At 49.1% G+C, this 19934-nt stretch overlaps 1 protein-coding gene across 1 annotated transcript in view; it reads right to left on the bottom strand.

Annotated features, from left to right (window-relative positions):
* The window catches only part of nav1b (neuron navigator 1b), a 60526-nt gene extending 41056 nt beyond the window's left edge, over positions 1 to 19470 (bottom strand). The window contains exons 1-3 of the mRNA XM_056605639.1: positions 18315 to 19470; positions 11000 to 11102; positions 5448 to 5792 (exon numbers count right to left, since the gene is read on the bottom strand). Of these exons, the coding sequence (XP_056461614.1) occupies positions 5448 to 5792; positions 11000 to 11102; positions 18315 to 19074 (1208 nt within the window). The 5' untranslated portion in view covers positions 19075 to 19470. The remainder of the gene's footprint in view (positions 1 to 5447; positions 5793 to 10999; positions 11103 to 18314) is intronic.
* Between the last annotated feature and the right edge of the window lie 464 nt (positions 19471 to 19934).

Below are 19934 nucleotides of genomic sequence, written 5' to 3'. Positions count from 1 at the left end.
AGAATAACTATTGGCCGAGGGGCTGATGCTGCTATTAATAGGGGAAACATGTGGTCGGAGGTTGTACTACAGTGTGAAACGTGAGAGAAGTGATTGTTTTTTCGCACTAGCTTATAACCGTTCCATATTTAAACTAGCCTAAACACGGATAGCACGGTGATCCATCAAACACAACGCAAATCAGCTGCGGGTTTAACCAAACAATCAATCCAAGCTCAACTGTACTAACAGTATTCAGGTGGTCAGTACAAAACACATTGAACGCATTTACTCTAATACAGAACATAAACGTTGGAGCCTTTTTGGAGCGGTTTGATGGGAAACGTCAGTCGGAGAACCGCCGCCGGCTCCTCAGCGACTCCGGCGTCTGAATGCGAAGGCGTGAAGTGAACTCGGAGTGGTTATCAGCGGCTCTTTCACGTGGGGCCATTAGCTGATGGCTTCTGGGGAGCGGCTGGAAGCGGCGGGAAGCAGCGCTCGCACCGGCTCCGCACCGCACCGACGAACAGAGTGTTGCCATGGATACGCAGGAGGAGCCCGGCCCCCTCTGTTCGGAGAAACGGCGGCGCGCGTGGCTGTCAGTGAGCGGCAGCGTGTGAGTGTGCGGGTGGGGGGGATGTGTATAACATGAGTGTTTGTGGGGGTGTGGTGGTAATGTGCATAACGGGTGTGTGTGTGTGTGTGTGTGTGTGTGTGTGTGTGTGTGTGTGTGTGTGTGTGTGTGTGTGTGTGTGTGTGTGTGTGTGTGTGTGGATATAGCCTACATGGGAGAGAGACAGTGAGAGAAATGGAGAGAGCTTGAGCAAAAAAAAGGCTGAGAGAGAAAGCGACAAAAAGAGCGTGTGTGGGTATGTGTGTGTGTGTGTGTGTGTGTGTGTGTGTGTGTGTGTGTGTGTGTGTGTGTGTGTGCGTGTGTGCATATACATGGGAGAGAGATAGTGAGAGAAAGAGAGAGAGAGGTGAAGAGAAGGAGAGGCAGAGACACAAATAATGTTGTGTGTGTGTGTGTGTGTGTGTGTGTGTGTGTGTGTGTGTGTGTGTGTGTGTGTGGGTGTGTGTGTGTGTGTGTGTGTGTGTGTGTGTGTGTGTGCATGTGTGTGTGTGTGTGTGTGTGTGCACATGTGTGTGTGTTTGTGTGTGTGTGTACCTGTGTTTGTCGGCATATACATGGGAGAGAGAGTGATAGAAAGAAAGAGAGGTGGAGAGAAAGAGAGGCAGAGAGGGAGAGAGAGCGAAGTGGTGAGAGGAAGAGATACAGAGACAAAAAGAGAGACAGAGAGAGACAGAAAGAGAGAGAGGAAAGGAGAGCAGAGGCTGATTCTGAACTAACGTCAGAGCAAATGAGTGCAGTTTAATGGGTTAATTATCAAAGTGTTAACTATCAATGTGTGGAAAATGCAAATGAGAAATGAAATATGCAAACCGTAATTGAAGCACGAGAAGATGCTAGGTATAGGATTAGGCAATGCTTAGAAAGCCAATGTTGAAGTAGGAAAATCAGTGACAGTCTTTAAATTATACTACAATTTGACATATTTTATTGAACTATTCAGTAGTTTTAGAACGCATGCAGACCAAGATTATATGAGTGTCCATGTGTCGTTGTTTCTCTCTGTGGGTGGATGCCTGCGTGCGTTAGCGTGTGTGTCTGTGTGTGTCTGAAGTAGAGAAACAGTGTGTGTGTTATGTGTGACACAACATAATGTGTGCTAAAATCTCAGACACAGACTATTATCTAAGAAAAGCTTCTACGGCTGGTCCCCTCACAACCACCTCGAAGCCCACAGAGACACAGAAGAACCGACAAACAAAAAACAGCCATTAGATTGAAGTGGAGAGCATCGTTTGTCATCGGATCGTATGATGGTACAAACCTTCCAAAATCACTTCAGAACAAGAACCAGTTAGGACAAAGAGGGAAGACTGGAAGACTGGAACGTGTACGTGTGTGAGAGAGTGAGAGAGAGAGGGACTTCCAGTTCTCGCAGACAGAGGACAGAGGACAGAGGACAGAGAGAGAGAGAGAGAGAGAGAGAGAGAGAGAGAACGAGAGAGTGTGTGTGTGTGTGTGTGTGGGGGGGGGGGCGCGCAGGCTGACCTGTTCCCCCCGTTACCTGGCCAGGCTGACTAGTGAGGCAGACACCGTCTCCATGGATACACTCCATCCTCCACCTCACTGGATCACTGCTCCAGCCACTCCCTACTCGTCTGAGATTCCCCAACATCAGCACCATCACAGCCAGAGACTAATCTGTTCCCATGGCAATAACCCAATTAAGTAAGAGGGGATAGCCATGGGGAGCCTGTGAGGGGAGGGGGGGGTCTTAGGGATGTGGAATACGTGACCTTGGGAATGTGAAATATGCAGTATTCTAACAGTTTATTCAGTTTTACACCTGTTGCTATATAGTTATTGACGTGAACTATATCTGCATTCTGGCGCGCCCTCCATGACGGCTGCTGTCGACGATCACAGACTATTGTGTTTTTGGTTTATCTGATGTCCTTGTGACGTATGTCCGTACGTTCTGTGCTGTACCACAAACTGCCTCCCGGAGGACATTAAGGTTTTCTAAAGACTAAGAGGGATCCGATGAAATTAAAGATGAGCACCCGAGCAGATAAGCATCTCTGGAGGGCAGCCGGATATTAAGGACACTCGTATTAGGGCAGAGGGGGAGAGGAGACGGGTGGACTTGGATGAACATCGAGGGTCCGGGCTCAGGGTAGCGATGCGTGTCCAAACCAGCCCAACTTAATGCTGGCCTTATATTCTTTTCCTCCTCTCGCTGCCTCATAATATTCCTCATTGCGGTTTTCCCCGAGCAACGGGAAGCCTGTCACTGCTACTTACTTCAACAATGGCTTTCTAATAGCAATGCCTATTCTATTGCCTATACCAGAAATCTTCTCGTAACTAACATTAGTTTGTATATTTCACTCCTTATTCCCTTTCTCCCTTTCCTCAACCCTTAACGAATCGCCTCGTCTCCCACCTTCCCCCTTCCCTCTCCTGGCTCGTTTTCCAAACCCTGTCCTCATAAGTCCCTTCAGGTCCATCTCACTCCCTCTCCCCCTCTCCCTCTCCCTCTCTCCCTCCCTCTCCCTCTCTCCCTCACTCCTTTCCTCTCCCTCACTCCCTTCCTCCCTCTCCCTCTCTCCCTTCCTCTCCCTCACTCCCTCCCTCCCCTGCTCCCTCTCCCTCTCTCCCTCCCTCCCTTCCTCTCCTGCTCCCTCTTCCTCCCTCCCTCTCCCGCCCTCAATCTCTGTCCTCCTTAACGAAAGGCCGCCTCCTCTCGTCTCCCTCCTCTTCCTCTCCCTCCTCTTCCTCTCGCTCTCGTTCCCTTTCTCTTAGCCTAATGCGGTGCAGCCGTGCTGAGCACGTGAGCTGAATGCCAGGCACTTCGCCCGCCTCCCTGCGTGCGGAGCAGAGGGGAGCTGATTCCCAGTGCATGTGCAGCAGCGCTGATAAGGCTAAGCAGAGACCGCAGTGGACAGCATCCGAGAGCTGGCCTGGATTCCATCCCTCCGACATGGGACGACAATGGGGAGCGACGTGGGAGAGAGAGGGATGAGGGATGGGGGAAATGGGAAAGGGAGAGAGAGAGAGTGGACGAAGATGGAGAATGGCACATTGGAAGAGAGAGAGAGAGAGAGAGAGAGAGAGAGAGAGAGAGAGAGAGAGAGAGAGAGAGAGATAAATGCATTAAAAGAGAGTGATACAGAGAGAGTGGGAGAGAGAGAGAGTGAGAGAGAGAGAGTGGCAGAGAGAGAGAGAGAGAGAGTGGGAGAGAGAGAGAGTGAGAGAGAGTGGGAGAGAGAGTGGGAGAGAGAGAGAGTGGGAGAGGGAGAGAGAGTGAGAGAGAGAGAAAGAGGACGAGAGAGAGAGAGAGAAAGAGAGAGAGAGAGGAAGAGAGAGAGAGAGTAAAAGGAGAATAATACGGATAGAACGGGAGAAGTTAGAGGAGGGAGGAATGGGAACGATTGACAATACGCAGACAGATCAATCACTTCAGCCTCGGCTTAACCAACACAATACCGATTAGCACAAGCCGCTCCGCTCAGCTATAAGTCACTATGATGAAAGCGTCTGCTACAACGACTACAAGTCATGTTTTCCACGATCCTTCGTCACAAAACACAACAGCCACAGTGATGAGGGAACACCAGACGATGCAAGTTACTGTGAGGAGCCGCAGCCCTCCTCAGCACTAAAAAGAAAAAAAGTTTGCAAACTTTTTCCCATGCTCGTCAGCATAAACGGCGTGCCACGGGTATTCCCAGATAGCCTTGAAGATCAAGCAGAGGAAAGTGAGCGTGCAGGAACCGGCAGATAGGATCTCTTTGAACGCTGCCGCTGAGCTGTTCTCGAGGGCCCCGCGAGTGTCAGCTCCAAGAAGCGTCAAGAGTTTCAGAGTTTCTGCCCGGACTGTGATCACCCGACTGAGTATTGCAAAGGTCTGGCAGGACGCTCCAAAGCAGCCCATGTTTCAGCCCATCTGTCCGGCCTGCTCCAGACGATGACATACCCGTCTGGGGGGAAAAAAACGAAATCTACAAGAACGTATTCAAAGCAGACGTTTAAGTCTCTCCCATGGCGTTGATTGCAAGGCTGCATACCACCTGTGGTGCAATATAGTGCCGCCGACTGACATCACCCGGCGTTGTCATGGCAACAACCGGGGGATGAATCGCTTGTCCCCTTCGCCCTCCATATGGGACGTTTCTTGTAAACGTCTTAATCGCTTTCTGTCGTTAAAAAGTGCCCCATCGGATATCTATAGCTTTTATAAGTCAACAATCTCTCGCAAACCGCGCCCTTTGAATATCGACAGAGGGCTATTTGGTGTGGTTTGGAGACGTTGATTCACTGAGACATTGATGTCAGCGGCAGATGTCAACGGGATAAACTGTGTGTGGGCGAAGCATTTACATTAAATGTACATTCAGGGCATTTAGCAGACGCTATTAACGACGGCGGATTCAACCATGCGAGGTGTCTTGATCATTGACACCTCAGCACTCGACTAGAAGGAGCAGGAGATCGAACTACCAACCTTCCATGTACAAGTCAACCCACTCTACCTCCTGAGCTACTCTCGCCCACAGGCAGATGCTCGGGTTCAGAGTTAAGAGCACTTAAAGAAATGGGTCACCGAGAACAGAAGGGCTCCACTTCTACCTGTTCTTTGTACCAAAAAGCAGCACATCAAAACTAGTCCTCCAACAGAGATCTACAAACTCCCAGTCAGTGCTTGGCGTTCACCATGGTAACCGGGTCCAGATGAACACCGACCGCCAGCCAATGGGGGATGGATCGGCCCATTTGGCAGGTTGATGAAGGCTGGGTTTACTTATTAAAACTATCGCCTGGCTGCTCGCCATTTCCCTCCTGGTGGAGGAAAAAACTAAACCTCCTAAAAACAATAAAGACGAGTTCCGCTCACCCATTGGCCAACTGGTCGTCGTCGTCGGGCAGGTTGCTGTCGCTAAGGTAACCGGACTTGAGGTCGGCGTCGTCGAGGCCCTCGATGAGCTCGATGCGCGAGGTGGAGCAGCTGCCCAGGCGGGCGGGGGGGCCCCGGGCGGGCGCCGTGTGGGCCCCGCCCCGGCCCGAGGCCACGCCCCCCTGGTACACGCTGCCCGCCGAGGAGGGGGCGTCGCCCGCCTGCAGCCGCGGCGAGGCCTGGCCGTGGCGCCAGGACAGCGGCGAGGAGCGGTTGGACAGGCTGGACATGCTGCGGGCGGTGGTGTCGTCGCTGTCGTAGCCCGCCGGGCCCGCCTCCAGGCAGCTGGGGAGGGGAGGGACCGCAGGTTCACCTTGGTGTTACATTAACTTTACGTTATGTTACTTTAACTTTACTTTATGTTACATTAACTTTACTTTATGTTACATTAAGTTACATTAGCTTTACTTTAGATTACATTACTTTTACTTTATGTTACATTACCTTTACTTTATGTTACATTAAGTTACGTTAGCTTTACTTAAGATTACATTACCTTCACTTTGTTACATTACCTTTACTTTATGTTACATTACCTTTACTTTATGTTACATTACCTTTATTTCATGTTACATTAACTTTACTTTATGTTACATTATTAAGTTACGTTAACTTTATTTTAGATTACATTAACTTTACTTGATGTTACATTACCTTTATTTAATGTTACATTACCTTTACTTGACGTTACATTATTTAGTTACGTTAGCCTTACTTTAGATTACATTACCTTTACTTTATGTTACATTACCTTTATTTCATGTTACATTACCTTTACTTTATGTTACATTATTTGGTTACGTTAGCTTTATTTTAGATTACATTACCTTTACTTTATGTTACATTTTATAGTTACGGTAGCTTTACTTTAGATTACAATACCTTTACTTTGTTACCTTACCTTTATTTATGTTACGTTATTACGTTACGTTTACTTTAAATTATTTAGTTACGTTGCATTTACTTCATGTAACATTATTGAGTTACATTTACTTTATATTACTTTATTACGTAATGTTTACTTTATTTTACATTATTTAGTTAACTTTACTTTATATAACATTATTAAGTTACCTTTACTTTATTTTACAGTATTTTGCTAAGTTTATTTTGAATTCTTTTTACGTTTAATATACATTGTTTCGCATTGTGTCTAATGCTGGGTATATAACAATTTGTTCATTTTCTAACCGAAGATTCACTAGACATAACTTTAAACCTGCACTATGTAAGGGTTCCAATTAGCGGCTCTAGTGGCTTGAGTTGAAGCTAGAGATTAAAACTATCATTTTCAGAGGACTAAATGCGTTTTCGCACAACAAAACAGCCAAAAGACTATTTCAGATAGGCAGGTTTAATTGACCATTACTTGTGATTCACCGACAGGTAAAATGCATTTACTTGACATTCCTAGTATCACATTACATCTCATTATATCTATTTCACGTAGGACTGCATTACATTAATGTTCATCCCATTGCTCTGAGGTCCCCTTACATCACTTTGACTCAACATTAGTCTAATTGTATTACATTACTCATATAAGACAAGACTTTTAATGGGGGGTACTGGGGGAGAAATACACAACAATCTCAGGAACCCTCGAAAACACGGAACCGAAACACTCAGGACATGTCCAGCCACCCAGAAACAGAGAACAACATGGATGCCACAAAAGATTTCGAGCAAACTCTTGATTTGCTCAGGAAAGAACGAACATGGCAGAAAAGCAGATTTTTCCTCCTCCTGGTTCCGAGGTATCCACAGCGACGGTGGAAGACTGCTGACCCACTTACGAAAGAACCGCTAGGGGCTAAAGAGTTGAGGACCAGGGAGGAGCAAGGCAAGTGGACCAGGCCAGGGGGACGGAGTCGGCCTGAGAGGTCCTAGCTGGCAGGGCCTCTCTATCTGTCTCTCCCTATTCGTCATGCTCTATTGATTTCTCTTCTTCTATTTCCCTCTCCCTCCCTCTTCTTATGCATTGTACTCCTCTCTCTCACGCTCTCAAGCAGAGGCTGATGTGATAGATCTGTCTTCGTATTCTCAATCATTCCCATTCCTCCCTCCTCTACCTCCCACTTTCTATCTATCATATTCCTCTCTCTCTCTCTCTCTCTCTCTCTCTCTCTCTCTCTCTCCCTCTCTCTCTCTGTATCACTCTCTTTTAATGCGTTAACCTCTCTCTCTTTTTATGCATCTCTCTCTCTCTCTCTCTCTCTCTCTCTCTCTCTCTCTCTCTCTCTCTCTCTCTCTCTCTCTCTCTCTCTCTCTCTCTCTCTCTCGCTCTCTCTCTCTCTCTCCACATTACCCCCGGTCTCTCTTTATTTTTCTCTTTGCTCTCTATGTTTTCCTTTTCTATCTCTCTCCCTAACCCTGCCTCTCCTTGTATCTCTGTTGTATAAACCCTGTCTCTCCTTGTATCTCTGTTCCTATGTTGTATTGCCTCTGTCTCTCTCTTCCATTGTCTTGTTTTCTCTCTCTGTCTGTCTGTCTCCTTTCTTATTCTTTTTTCACTATCACAAGCCAACGCCCACCAATCCACGCGACACACTTCTACTATACATGTGCATAAACTATCATCGACCCCAGATCTGAGGGGAACTGGCTTCAAACAGCATCTATTAGCCCACATGCATGGAGGAGAAATCTGCAGTGGCCTGTAAATGGGTCGGATTTAGAAATGTCCTTGCTTTGACTGAGTCGCGGGGGCGCGTCTACTGATTGCATAACTAGCTACAGCTTGCTTTCTGAATGAATAATGCACTGGCACTGGAAAACGTGGAAGTATTTTTACCCATGGCAGATGGATAATTCATCTAGTCAAGGACGCGACGCTCTGTCAATCCACAAGCACGAAGGATCGGAAAGACTCAAAGAAGAAAAATAAGAGATTTGTCATCATCTGTTGGAAGGAAGGTGAATATAGTAAATAATCGGACAGGAATCAATAAGGGAAACTCAGGTGACAGTGGAGTACTACGGGGATATCAGTTGGCACCAAATACATGCCTCTCTCATCGTCCTCCTCTGCCCTTGTCTCATCTCCTCTCTCCTCTCCTCCCCTCCTCTCTGCTCCTCTCCCTACGTCTCCTCTGCCATCATCTCCTTTCTCCTCATCTCCTCTCTCTCCTTTCCTTCCTTTCACTTGTTTCCTCATCTCCTCTCTCCTTGTCTTCTCTCCCCTTGTCTCCTCTCCTCTCCCTTCCTCTGCTCTTTCCTGGTCTCCTCTTCCCTCATCTCGTTTCCTCTGCCCTCACCTCCTCTCTCCTTGTCTCCTTTCCTCTCCTGTCTCCTCTGACCTCCTCACCCCGCTGCCTGTCTGATAACCAATGGATACTAGTGACCTAGTTAGTGATCTGTTAACTAGGGCTTGAGCTAACCCTTATTCAGATGGTTGATAAATGAAACCTAATCTGAAATGTCAAATAAAGAATGTAAAACAAGAATCACTTACGCATGGAGTTGAGCAAGAAGAAGCTTATATACTGTATGGTATTTGCCTAATTCAAATGACTATTACTACTGCTACTTCTACTACTACTACTGTTGCTACTAATACTACTACTAAAACTACTACTTCTACTACTTATAATTATACTGCTACAGTACTCCTCCCTTCCTCCTACTACTACAACTACTGTTACTACTACGACTTCTACTACTACTACTTCTACGACTATTAATACCTCCACTACTACTACTACTACTACTACTGCTCTACGAGTCACTGTAAGCCCACTTGTTGGAGGGCGCTTACGGGTTAACGCTGTAAGAAGCAGAGCCAGGTCTGGCCTGGAGCACGGTGACAGAGCAGCAGAGGAGAAGCAGCGTCTCCCCCGGGGACACCAGGTGTCCTCCGCTGGAAGCCGTCTCCTGGAGACAGCTGCATACGGATCAGCCCCACACGGGGAAGCAGGCGGGGAGAGACGCAGAGCCCGGACCCAGGCCAGGGGGGCCCGGCCCCCACACCACTGCACACTGAGGGACTTTCCCAGAGCTCTGTATTATGTTCGGAGTGCAGTATACTCTTGTCATCATTTCAGTGCATTATTTATTGAATGGCTTAGAGATACTTAGAGGTAAAAAGAAAAAAAGCATACCTTATATATTTGGCTAGCCTACATTCTGAGTCTAAATTGTATTTCGTTAACATTGACTTAGTTCAAAATTCAACAATCAGAACCAAAATTTTATTAAACAGAACCGTGCACAAACAACGCACAACAACACGTTCTGTCTGAACGCACAAACAAACAAACACACGCAAAACGTTTAGCATCTAGCTAGCTCACCGTGCTAACCCCTTATGTAGCCGTTTTAATTACCCAGACTAATCCTGAGAGGGCTTCTTCAGCCCATGACCTCATGACCATGAAACCCGATCAGCTATTGGACAGACCCCCCTCCCTCAGCACTCCCGGCTGGCTGAACCAATCAGAGTCCACGTGAGGCTGTTATGAATCGATCGGAGCGCGTGAGTCCGCCGCTGAAGAGCCTGAGAGCCCGGGCGTGTTGCATTTCTCAGCCTTCGGTCCGTGGGTGTTTCCCGTGATATCTGGCATAAACAAGAGGCCCTAAGCACACACAGATGTACGCTGTTACACAGAGATACACCGACGCAAAGCCTCGCTCGAGACGCACAGTTCACGATCGTAAGTCATTGTAGTTTCCGGCCAAGCGTCATAATTAGCTAATTAACACGGTCGTCGCGTCACCGTCAGAGGATCGATGAGGGGTCTAAATAACAAGTGTAACCAGCCAGATCGATGGCTGGCTGGAGGGAAAACGTGGAGTGGAGTTTCCAGTCTTTGACCTCGGAGTCGCTCACCAGCTTCCGCAAAAAACTCAAGACTCGCTTATTCAGAGTTTACCTAGACTCTGCATAGCGACCCCCCTTACCCTGCCAACCCCCCCCCCCCCCCCCCCCCCCCCAACACACACCCCTCTTTCTCACGTATTGTCTATCAAACGTCCGGGCACTTAAAAATAGTACCTAGCATCGTATACCATCTCATCCTAGCTAGCCTTGTTGTATACGGGGAATGGGTCAACCTAGCGATTGGTAGTGCTTGGCACTTGGTTCTATGAACGTCCTTACTGCACCGACAGAGATTTATTGTTTCTCTTTCATCTTACAAATATACTTATTGTAAGTTGCCTCGGATAAAAGCGCCCGCAAAATGCCCGAAATGTAAATGAAAGGAAAGGACGTCGAGTCTCCTCGGGAGCAATGGTGGGTCACCATCGTGACTCTTTTCAATAGCTCATACAGACAGGGGACGCCACAACTCTCTGCCCAGAGCAGTCAGGGTGAGGCATCTCGCTCAGGGACACCTCGACACTCAGCTAGGAGGAGCCGGGGATCGAACTAGCACCCTTCCGGTCACCAGCCAACCCGCTCTACCTCCTGGGCTACTGCCGGCCCCTATGACCCTGGAGCGGTCAGGGCCCGGTTCAGACCCCAGGTGCGATCCAGCCCCCCAATTGCGTACCTGTGGCTGAGCTGGGACCCCCGCAGGCTGGACATGGTCTCCTCCAGGTTCTGCCTCAGGTCCAGGACGTTCTGCACCGTGCGCTTCCTCTGGGACTCCGGGTCTAGAACAGGAAACATCAGCTTCAGTTGGTCATGTGCTACATTCACTATCAACATTAAGTCATAACATATCAGTTTTAGCTGGTCATTTGGTACATTCAGTTTTAACATTAAGTCATAACATATCAGTTTCAGCTGGTCATTTGGTACATTCACTATTAACATTAAGTTATAAGATATTACCATTCTATCCTAAATTTCATTCAGTTTGGCATTTTGGAAACATTCACTATTTCACTGTTTAGTCATTTATCAGATGGCTTAGTCCAAAGCAATCTACAGTGAGTTCAGGTACATGACATTAAGGAGCAGGTAGGGGTTGGACAGTACAGAGACAGGTCATTAAGGAGCAGGTAGGGGTTAGACAGTGAAGTCAGATACATGTCATTAAGGAGCAGGTAGGGGTTAGGCAGTACAGAGACAGGTCATTAATGAGCAGGTAGGGGTTAGACAGTACAGAGACAAGTCATTAAGGAGCAGGTAGGGGTTAGACAGTACAGAGACAAGTCATTAAGGAGCAGGTAGGGGTTAGACAGTGCAGAGACAGGTCATTAAGGAGCAGGTAGGGGTTAGACAGTACAGAGACAGGTCATTAAGGAGCAGGTAGGGGTTAGACAGTAGAGAGACAAGTCAGTAAGGAGCAGGTAGGGGTTAGACAGTAGAGAGACAGGTCAGTAAGGAGCAGGTAGGGGTTAGACAGTACAGAGACAGGTCATTAAGGAGCAGGTAGGTGTTAGACAGTGCAGAGACAGGTCATTAAGGAGCAGGTAGGGGTTAGACAGTACAGAGACAGGTCATTAAGGAGCAGGTAGGGGTTGGACAGTGCAGAGACAGGTCATTAAGGAGCAGGTAGGGGTTAGACAGTACAGAGACAGGTCATTAAGGAGCAGGTAGGGGTTAGACAGTAGAGAGACAGGTCATTAAGGAGCAGGTAGGGGTTAGACAGTAGAGAGACAAGTCAGTAAGGAGCAGGTCGGTTTAGAAAATTAAAGAAGAAGGGGTGTGTTTGTGCGTGTGCGTGTGTACCTGCATGCGTGTGCGTGTGTGTGTGTGTGTGTGTGTGTGTCTGTGTGCATGTGCGTGTGTGTGTGTGTTCATGTCTGCATTATTTACGTCCTGACTAGGGGTCTGGACCGGAATGTGGGGCAGGCCGGCATTACACATCCAAGACATATTGTCATTAATATTCAGGCACATTTCACGCCACGGTTGCCATGGTAACGCCCACTTCCACCGGCTCCCTTCCACCCTTCTCCCCGGCCCAGTCCTGGTTTTCGCAGCACAGGCAACATGAGAATCCACCAAATGCTTAAGAGACCATGGTGTGTGTGTGTGTGTTTTTTTTTTTTGTGTTACGCACAATTTAAAAACCATTCATCCCCTTCCTGTCCCGGTATGAGCTGAGCGCTAATCAAGACAAATGTGTGTTGGTTTTTTCATTTGTTCTTCTTGCTCGCTGGCTCTAGCTCCCGTCTCATTAAATCAATACCCTAGTTCCTCCACCGTACGTCCGGGTGTGAGACCCGAGGTGAACGAGGAATAGAACCTTCCGGAGTGAACCAACTGAGAGCTGAGGTTAGTAATATAACTTTCCAGACTGAACCAACTGCGGGCGAGAAACTGGGTTTTCCACCCTGGTGAGTCAAAGACGTTCCCCATGATCCCCTGTGGGAAAGAACCGGGGTTTTCTGTGCATTCTGTACTTTAAGCGTTTGAGCACGGAGGGGCGTGTCAGGGATCAGGACTGATGGGAGTACGCTGGTCTCATCTGGAGGATCCAGCGAATGCAGCAGAAAGTGTGGCCGTGGGCTTTGGAAGAGGTCGGGTTTGGAACACACATGGGGGCATGTGCACGCAAACACACGATGGCACGCACACATTCACCTAAGCACACACATGCACGCACACACGATAGCACGCACACACACTCACACACACTATAGCTCGCACACACACACACGCGCACACACACACGCACACACCCACTTATTCAAATGCATGTTTTGGTGCCTTAACCACACCTAGCCGATGCAATTACTGTGAGCAACGGTGGCTTACAGTAATTGCATTGGCGAGTTGTGGTTGATTGACAAGCAAACACACGCATACGCACACACACAAACACACAAACACACACTAATAAAACTGCATGTTTTGGTGCCTTAACCACAACTTGATTGACGTTGACTCCCAACTGATCCCAACTGAATACTTCCGGAAGTCTATAAGAAACATGACGGCGAACGGGAAAGTAACAGCGAAAAGTTTCCGTTGTCCAGCTGCGTATCGTTTTGATGACAGGGTGAATTCACAAGCCCCAAAACGAACGAGACATCCAACAACTTTATGGAGACCAGACGACGGATGGAGTCTACAGAGTGAGCCAGGAATCCCCCGGTGTAACGCTGATCATATTTCATTGGTATTGATATATTCGGTGGGATGTTGAGGTGCTTTTTTAATGGACATAAAATGGGAGTGGTGCCATTGGTTTGAGATTGATTGAGAACAACACAGTATATGATAGCTTGTTCCTGTGTGGGCCTCCTTGCTCCCGAGTCCATCGCTCTCAAACTCCCGGCCTCTTTACTGAGCTCCAGGGTGCAGATAAAAAGCAAAAGATCGCTGTATGAAGAGACATAAACTTTGACTGTTATGGAACAGAATGCCTCTAACAGTATGGCTCCATATATTCAGTGTACAAGGGTGCTTTTACAGTTTGGAAGAAATATTGACTTCTTAGTAGTTATCAGTATAGTTATAGGGATATTTCTGGGAAGGCAGAATAGACCAAGGATTAGGTTAGATATTACACATGCTGCTCCTAATAAGAGAGCATCTGATATATTATATTACACTCTGATATTCATTATATCCTATTAGTGTTTGATTAGGAGCCATTGCTCACATGTGTAAATGACCAACAGCTAATTTGGGAGCTTCTCAATTTAGAGGTTGAATTGAATTATACACGCGATGAAACCTTGCATATTGAGTCTTCGTTAAAGCCCTTGTCACAATAGATCTGGGTTGAGGAGACTATCTGTGTTTGGCACTCAACTATTCAGGAAATATATTGTTTTGACAACTTTGCCTTGAAGCCAACTGTATGGAGGCCAACAACAAATTGAACTCACATTCATTACATCCCGCAGGAAAAGACGGTACGTATACTGAAACTCTAAATATTTAGTCTCCATGGAGATCAAAGCTCAGCAGACAACAAAATCATTGGAGGTTTAGATAGCAAGGCCATGTGCTGTATCTTATGTTGCTGAAATATGTATGATCTCGATTATAGCCTGCTACTTGAAAAAAACACTAGAAATGTTTGGCTGGTTTTAAGTGAAGAGCAAGCCACCATCTACCTTATCTATATAAGTGTTTATCTATCTATCTATCTCCCATCTCCATCTTCCCTCTTTCCATCCCTCTCTGTCCCATAACCTTGCTCTGGTTTCTTAGCGATCTCCCTGCTCTTCTCTCCTCTATCTGAACTTGCGGTCCTGTCCACTTGCATATCTCTCTCTCTCTCTCTCTCTCTCTCTCTCTCTCTCTCTCTCTCTCTCTCTCTCTCTCTCTCTCTCTCTCTCTCTCTCTCTCTCTCTCTCTCTCTCTCTCTCTCTCTCTCTCTCTCTCTCTCTCTCTCTCTCTCTCTCTCTCTCTCTCTCTCTCTCTCTCTCTCTCTCTCTCACCAATTACTGGACAATTCTTCTCTTTCAACATTAAAGGTTTTTTTGTGCTGGTAATGAAACCCAAAAGTTGGATTGTGTAGCCTGCATTTATTGACCTTGACCTAGCATACATCTAGCATGCAACATGCTAGCTAACATGCTAGGTATGATAGCCGTTTGGCAAATAGTGAAATCCAAGCATGTTCTGGGAAGTCCCATCTCACAGAGGGGTGAGTATAAGCGATGGTAGAAAATGTTCTGTCACGTTGTACAAAGTTGTGTGTTTAATTCAGTGACTGATCCTATTAAGTAAGTCAGCCATGTGCTGTCGCACAACACAACCACCCTCTGTCTGGGGACACAACAGACTCCCTTCATATATTTTTGATTCACTTACGCAGAGGAAATACAGGCTCTGTGTGTGCCATTGTAAACACCAATATGGCTTTGCAGTCTATGAATAGATCTGTATAGAGCAAGTTTATATAACTGTATCACTACAGCTATTGCTTTTTACTGCTATTTTTTATTTAGCCATAGAGAAAAAACGCAGAAGCTAAGACAGTTCATATAGCTTATTTAAAGCATTCTAGTCTTTAACCCAAAATTAGCGTCCTCAAATGCATCAATTATATGATGAATTCAAAATATCTAATGCAGCCAGTGACATGTCTTGAGGAAGAAAGAGAATGTAGAAACTGTTCAACATCCTCCACATATAATGTGATCATTGAGTGGCAGGTGGCTTTCCCCGCCCCCCTGAAAACAAAACACTTGTCTCCGTGGCAGATTGTCATCCTAAATGGTCATGCATAATTCATCAGGCTGATAAATTAATTATAAATATATATATTTTGGGTGGGGGTTGGAGGGGGGCTGTCGAAGATAATGACCTCAGGTTATTAAAACACCAGCCAGTGTACTTCATTGTTATGGTAAGACATGCTAGCCCGGAGCATGGGCTGATGAATCTTTAATGCACTGAGGTTATAAAACCAGCGCTAGGTGCGGTACGGTGCGACTCTGAGGAACCTCAGTGCCATAAAACAGGGCCAGGGTTATTGACTCACATGAAATATAGCGGTTTAAAAACTTGGAAGCGGCTAATTGATTGGTTCCGAGGCGCTGGGTCTTATGTGATCGGCCCCCGTATGCCCTAATGAAGCGTGAACGACGCGCTGAATCAGTGTAAAACGTATTCATTAGGACGAATCAGGCGGCCGCATCACAACGTGTACTATCAAGTACAGTAGAGATCAGTTCACCGGCCAATCTGCAAACGCATGGATGTCAATTGCTTAAAGGGGCAGGCTAGTAAATGTTAAATGGACTGCACTTATACAGCGCTTTTTCGAACCAGTGGCCACTCAAAGCGCTTTACAATAACATTCACCCCTTCATGAACACATACAGGGTGGCGTCAACCACGCAAGGCGACAGCCAGCTCATCTGGAGCAGTTAGGGTGAGGCGTCTTGCTCAGGGACACCTCGACGCTCAGCTAGGTCGAGCCGGGGATCGAACCAGCAACCTTACGGTTACCAGCCAACCCGCTCTACCTCCTGAGCCACATGCCGCTAATGTAGGGGCTAGGATGTACATCTCCTAGCAGAAAGGCACCGGGTTCGAGTCCCGATGTCCCCAGCCTAGCTGTAGTCATCTTTGACCTCTGCTTGTCTCCTTAACGACATGGGAGCTGAAATCCTCAGAAAAGACGCTGTGGATGAAATCGTCTGCAAAACGACTGCAGAACGACAATTTAGGGTCACTATTTGGAACCTACGTGCGCGAGGACATGAGGGATTTGAACCCATGTGGAGAACAACCACGTGCACTGTAATTAGGATCCACAGGCTGGGACTGGACACTCCTCTTCAGACCGGTGTGGTCAGAGAACCAGGACAGCCTGCTATTTAGACGTGGTATCTTTAGAAACCGGGCTGCAGGGCCCTGTACAGTACGAGGTTGTTATTACACTCCTCACTGTCTCGGCTGAGAATGCTATCGTCCCCGACTCATCTGCCGGGGTTGTGGAGTTGCGTTACCTTTTCGAATATGAGCAATATGGAGCAGAGTAAATCCATATTTAATCAACCCTTCTAGGGGTCTTCTCAAAGGACAGTAATTCCTTTAACGTTTACTAAATAGATTTGACATGACCCATTTTCATTCAGCTTCTCTGGACCAAATTGGCACGATTGCAAATAAATTCCCCAGTGGAGCTTGTCATTCATTTAACCATCCCCCTCCTGGAATACGATGGGAATCCTCTGCACTCAAAACAGAGATTTAATAATTGAATTGTATATCGCAATGCGTCGATACATTTCAGTTACTGTGATTGTTGTGAAAAACAAATGTATGATATTGCCTACCAAACAGATGCATATTTTCTGTATGACAAAATCATCAGTGAATTATTTAATAATTTCCTATTTTAAACCAAACCTCAAAAACACACAATAATGACTGAGTGCATGCGTTATTTGCATCACCTACCATGCAGATGCCTATTCTAACTAGTATTACAACATATCAACTATTCTGTAATATCTTGCAACAGACCCTCAAGAATACACCTTAAACTACCCGGCCTATGTATACTCTAACCCCAACACTGGTATTATAACCAACACCATCTAATCAATTATTCTGTCATATCTTGCAACAGACCCTGAAGGATCCACCTGCAGAGAGGAGGACGAAGATAAGCCCCTCTGCCATCTTCCCTGCCGTCGTCCGCATCGCGCTCTACCGCCAACGCCATCTGTCCAGCGCCACGGGTGAACGGGACAGGGAGGGGGCTAAACGTGTGTCTGACGTACACCTTGAGATAAACCTCCGGCGCGGTGTGGCTGCCTTCCCGCTCTCTGTTTAGCCGGGCCCCACACGTCGCCTAGCCTAGCATGCTAACAGCTAGCAGCTAGCAGCTAGCATTGGGAATCAGACTCCCGGGGATCTAACAAGGCCGTTGGCTGATAAGCAGATCAGAGTGCCGGCATCCCAACACCCCGGGGGATGCCCAACGCACCAGCGTTATTAAAACGGGAGACAAGCACACCCTCGACGCACGTGCAACAGCCTCATCGCCCCCTCTCTGAGCCGACACAGGCCCAGGGTAGATCACAACCGATAGATTCAAGGTTTCTCTTAAAGGAATGATAAGAGTGGATGAAGACGATTCACGCCTCGCTCGTATTCAAACAGCCGTGCTGCCGACGCAGGAACGGCAAACCGCGGAGGCAGCGTGTCAACCGAAGAGAGAGAGAGAGAAGACAAAGCCTGCTGTTGCATAGAAACGGCGTCATTAACTCCGCCGCCGACGCTGCGGTCGACATTGAACCCCCCCCCCCCATCCCCCCACTTCCCCCGAGAAGCCCCCCCCGGGAGAGAGGCGGTAGGTTCCATCCGGCGGCAGGTGGTCTCAGGTGGCCGTCAGGTGGGCCGCGCGTTAGCCACGCCGGGGCTGTTGACATCGTTAAACGAGGGCCAATCACGGGGCTCCCTCGGTGTTGAGCGGACCCGCTCCGGTGTCTACTCACCCAGCATCTGGCTGAAGAGCAGCTGCTCCAGGTCTCCCAGCACCGTCACCACCAGCTCGGGGTCCACCTTCAGGAAGGCCTTGTTGTCCCCAGCACCCCCACCACCACCACCACCACCGTCCTCCCCGGAGCTCCTGCACCCCGGGTCCCCCCCGCCAGCGTCCGCCCCCTGCTTCTTCCCCTTGCCCGCCTTGCAGGAGAGGATCTCGTCGTCCGACTTGCCGTCCTCGGGCGCCGCCTTGCTCAGGGGCTTCACCTCGGCGTAGGGGCCCCGGGGGATGCGGCTCTGGCTCTTGCCCAGGGCCGACTGGGCGGCCAGCGGGCTGAAGGGCCGGGCCTTCGCCGTGAACAGGGAGTGCTCCGACTTGGAGAGGTTGCGCGAGAGAGGCGCGCCGCCGGCGCCCACTCCCGGGCCCCCCGCCGGGCCCCCGGGGGTCCTGGCTCGGCCCGGCTTGCCCGCCCCGCCGCCGCCGCCGCCGATGCCGGTGCGGGACGCCATGTCGTCGCACCACTTGGGCTCGTACAGGTGCAGCTTCTTCTCGGCGTCCGTGAGCACGGCCAGGTTGGTCATGGAGCGCTGCTTGCGGAGGTTGGACGACACCGGGAGCCGTCCCTCGGTGCTGCCCGCCCGGTACACCCGCAGCTCCCCGCGCGGGACGCCCGGCGGGCCCCCGGGTTTGGCCCGCTTGGGGGCCGCCATGCCCACGGCTTTGCCGCTGCTGGGCTGGCCGTACGCCTTGGTGCTGTCGCTCCTCTCCATCTTCTCCCTCGACCTCCTCTTCCTCCTCCTGCTGCTCCTCTAGGTACTCTCACGCCGCCGCCTGCATGCCAGCGGGCCGGGGAGCCTCAACAGGGGGGGGGGAGAGACGAGGAGGAAGAACCACGCGCAGCCTTCCCGCTAGAGTCCGCCCCTCCGCTCGTCGTCAGGGGAACCGCAGCCGAGCGGCCGGGCGATGAGCGGCGTAGAAGGGAGAGGGAGCTTCCTGCAGCAGTTCCTCTGCAGCCTTTGCCGCCGTTACCGGAGAGAGAAACCCCCCCCTGCCGCGATGCTATCCCCCCGTCTCCGTCGCTGGCTGGTGGTCCGCTGCAGCTGTTGCGACGCTGCCCCAGACGCTCCCTTTTCCACTGCTCTCCTCCTCTTCTCCGCGTCTCTCTCTCTCTCTCTCTCTCTCTCTCTCTGTTCCTGCCTCCCCTCCTCCCTCTCCTCTCCTCCTCGGTTTCCACTCCCTCCCTCCAGCTCCTTCCGCGGAGCCGAGCAGCAGCAGAGTGACAGAGGAAGCGCAGGCAGGCGCAGACACAGCCCCTCCTCCCTCCCTCCTCCCTCCCTCCCTCCCTCCCTCCTCCCTCCCCCTCTCTCAGCAGCCTCTCCCTCTCTTCTCCTCCCGTGCCGGTCCGCTCTGTGCCGTGTGTGTCTCAACAGAACGGGCATTGAATTAACAGCCACTCGGGGTCCCAAACCGCCTTGTGTTTTATTGTGTCCTTCTGAGATTATTGTCTTCACACGCTGCCTTCCTCACCTCCGTTTCTCCCCCTCCCTCCCCCTCCCTCCCCTCTGTACCTTTTTCCTTTGTTCCTACCCTCCCCCTTCCTCCTCTTCCATCGTCTCCTCTGGGCTGGTTC

Source organism: Gadus chalcogrammus, chromosome 13, assembly GCF_026213295.1.
Source record: "Gadus chalcogrammus isolate NIFS_2021 chromosome 13, NIFS_Gcha_1.0, whole genome shotgun sequence".
In the NCBI taxonomy this organism is placed as follows: domain Eukaryota; kingdom Metazoa; phylum Chordata; class Actinopteri; order Gadiformes; family Gadidae; genus Gadus; species Gadus chalcogrammus.
This window is presented reverse-complemented; position numbering and strand designations above follow the sequence as displayed.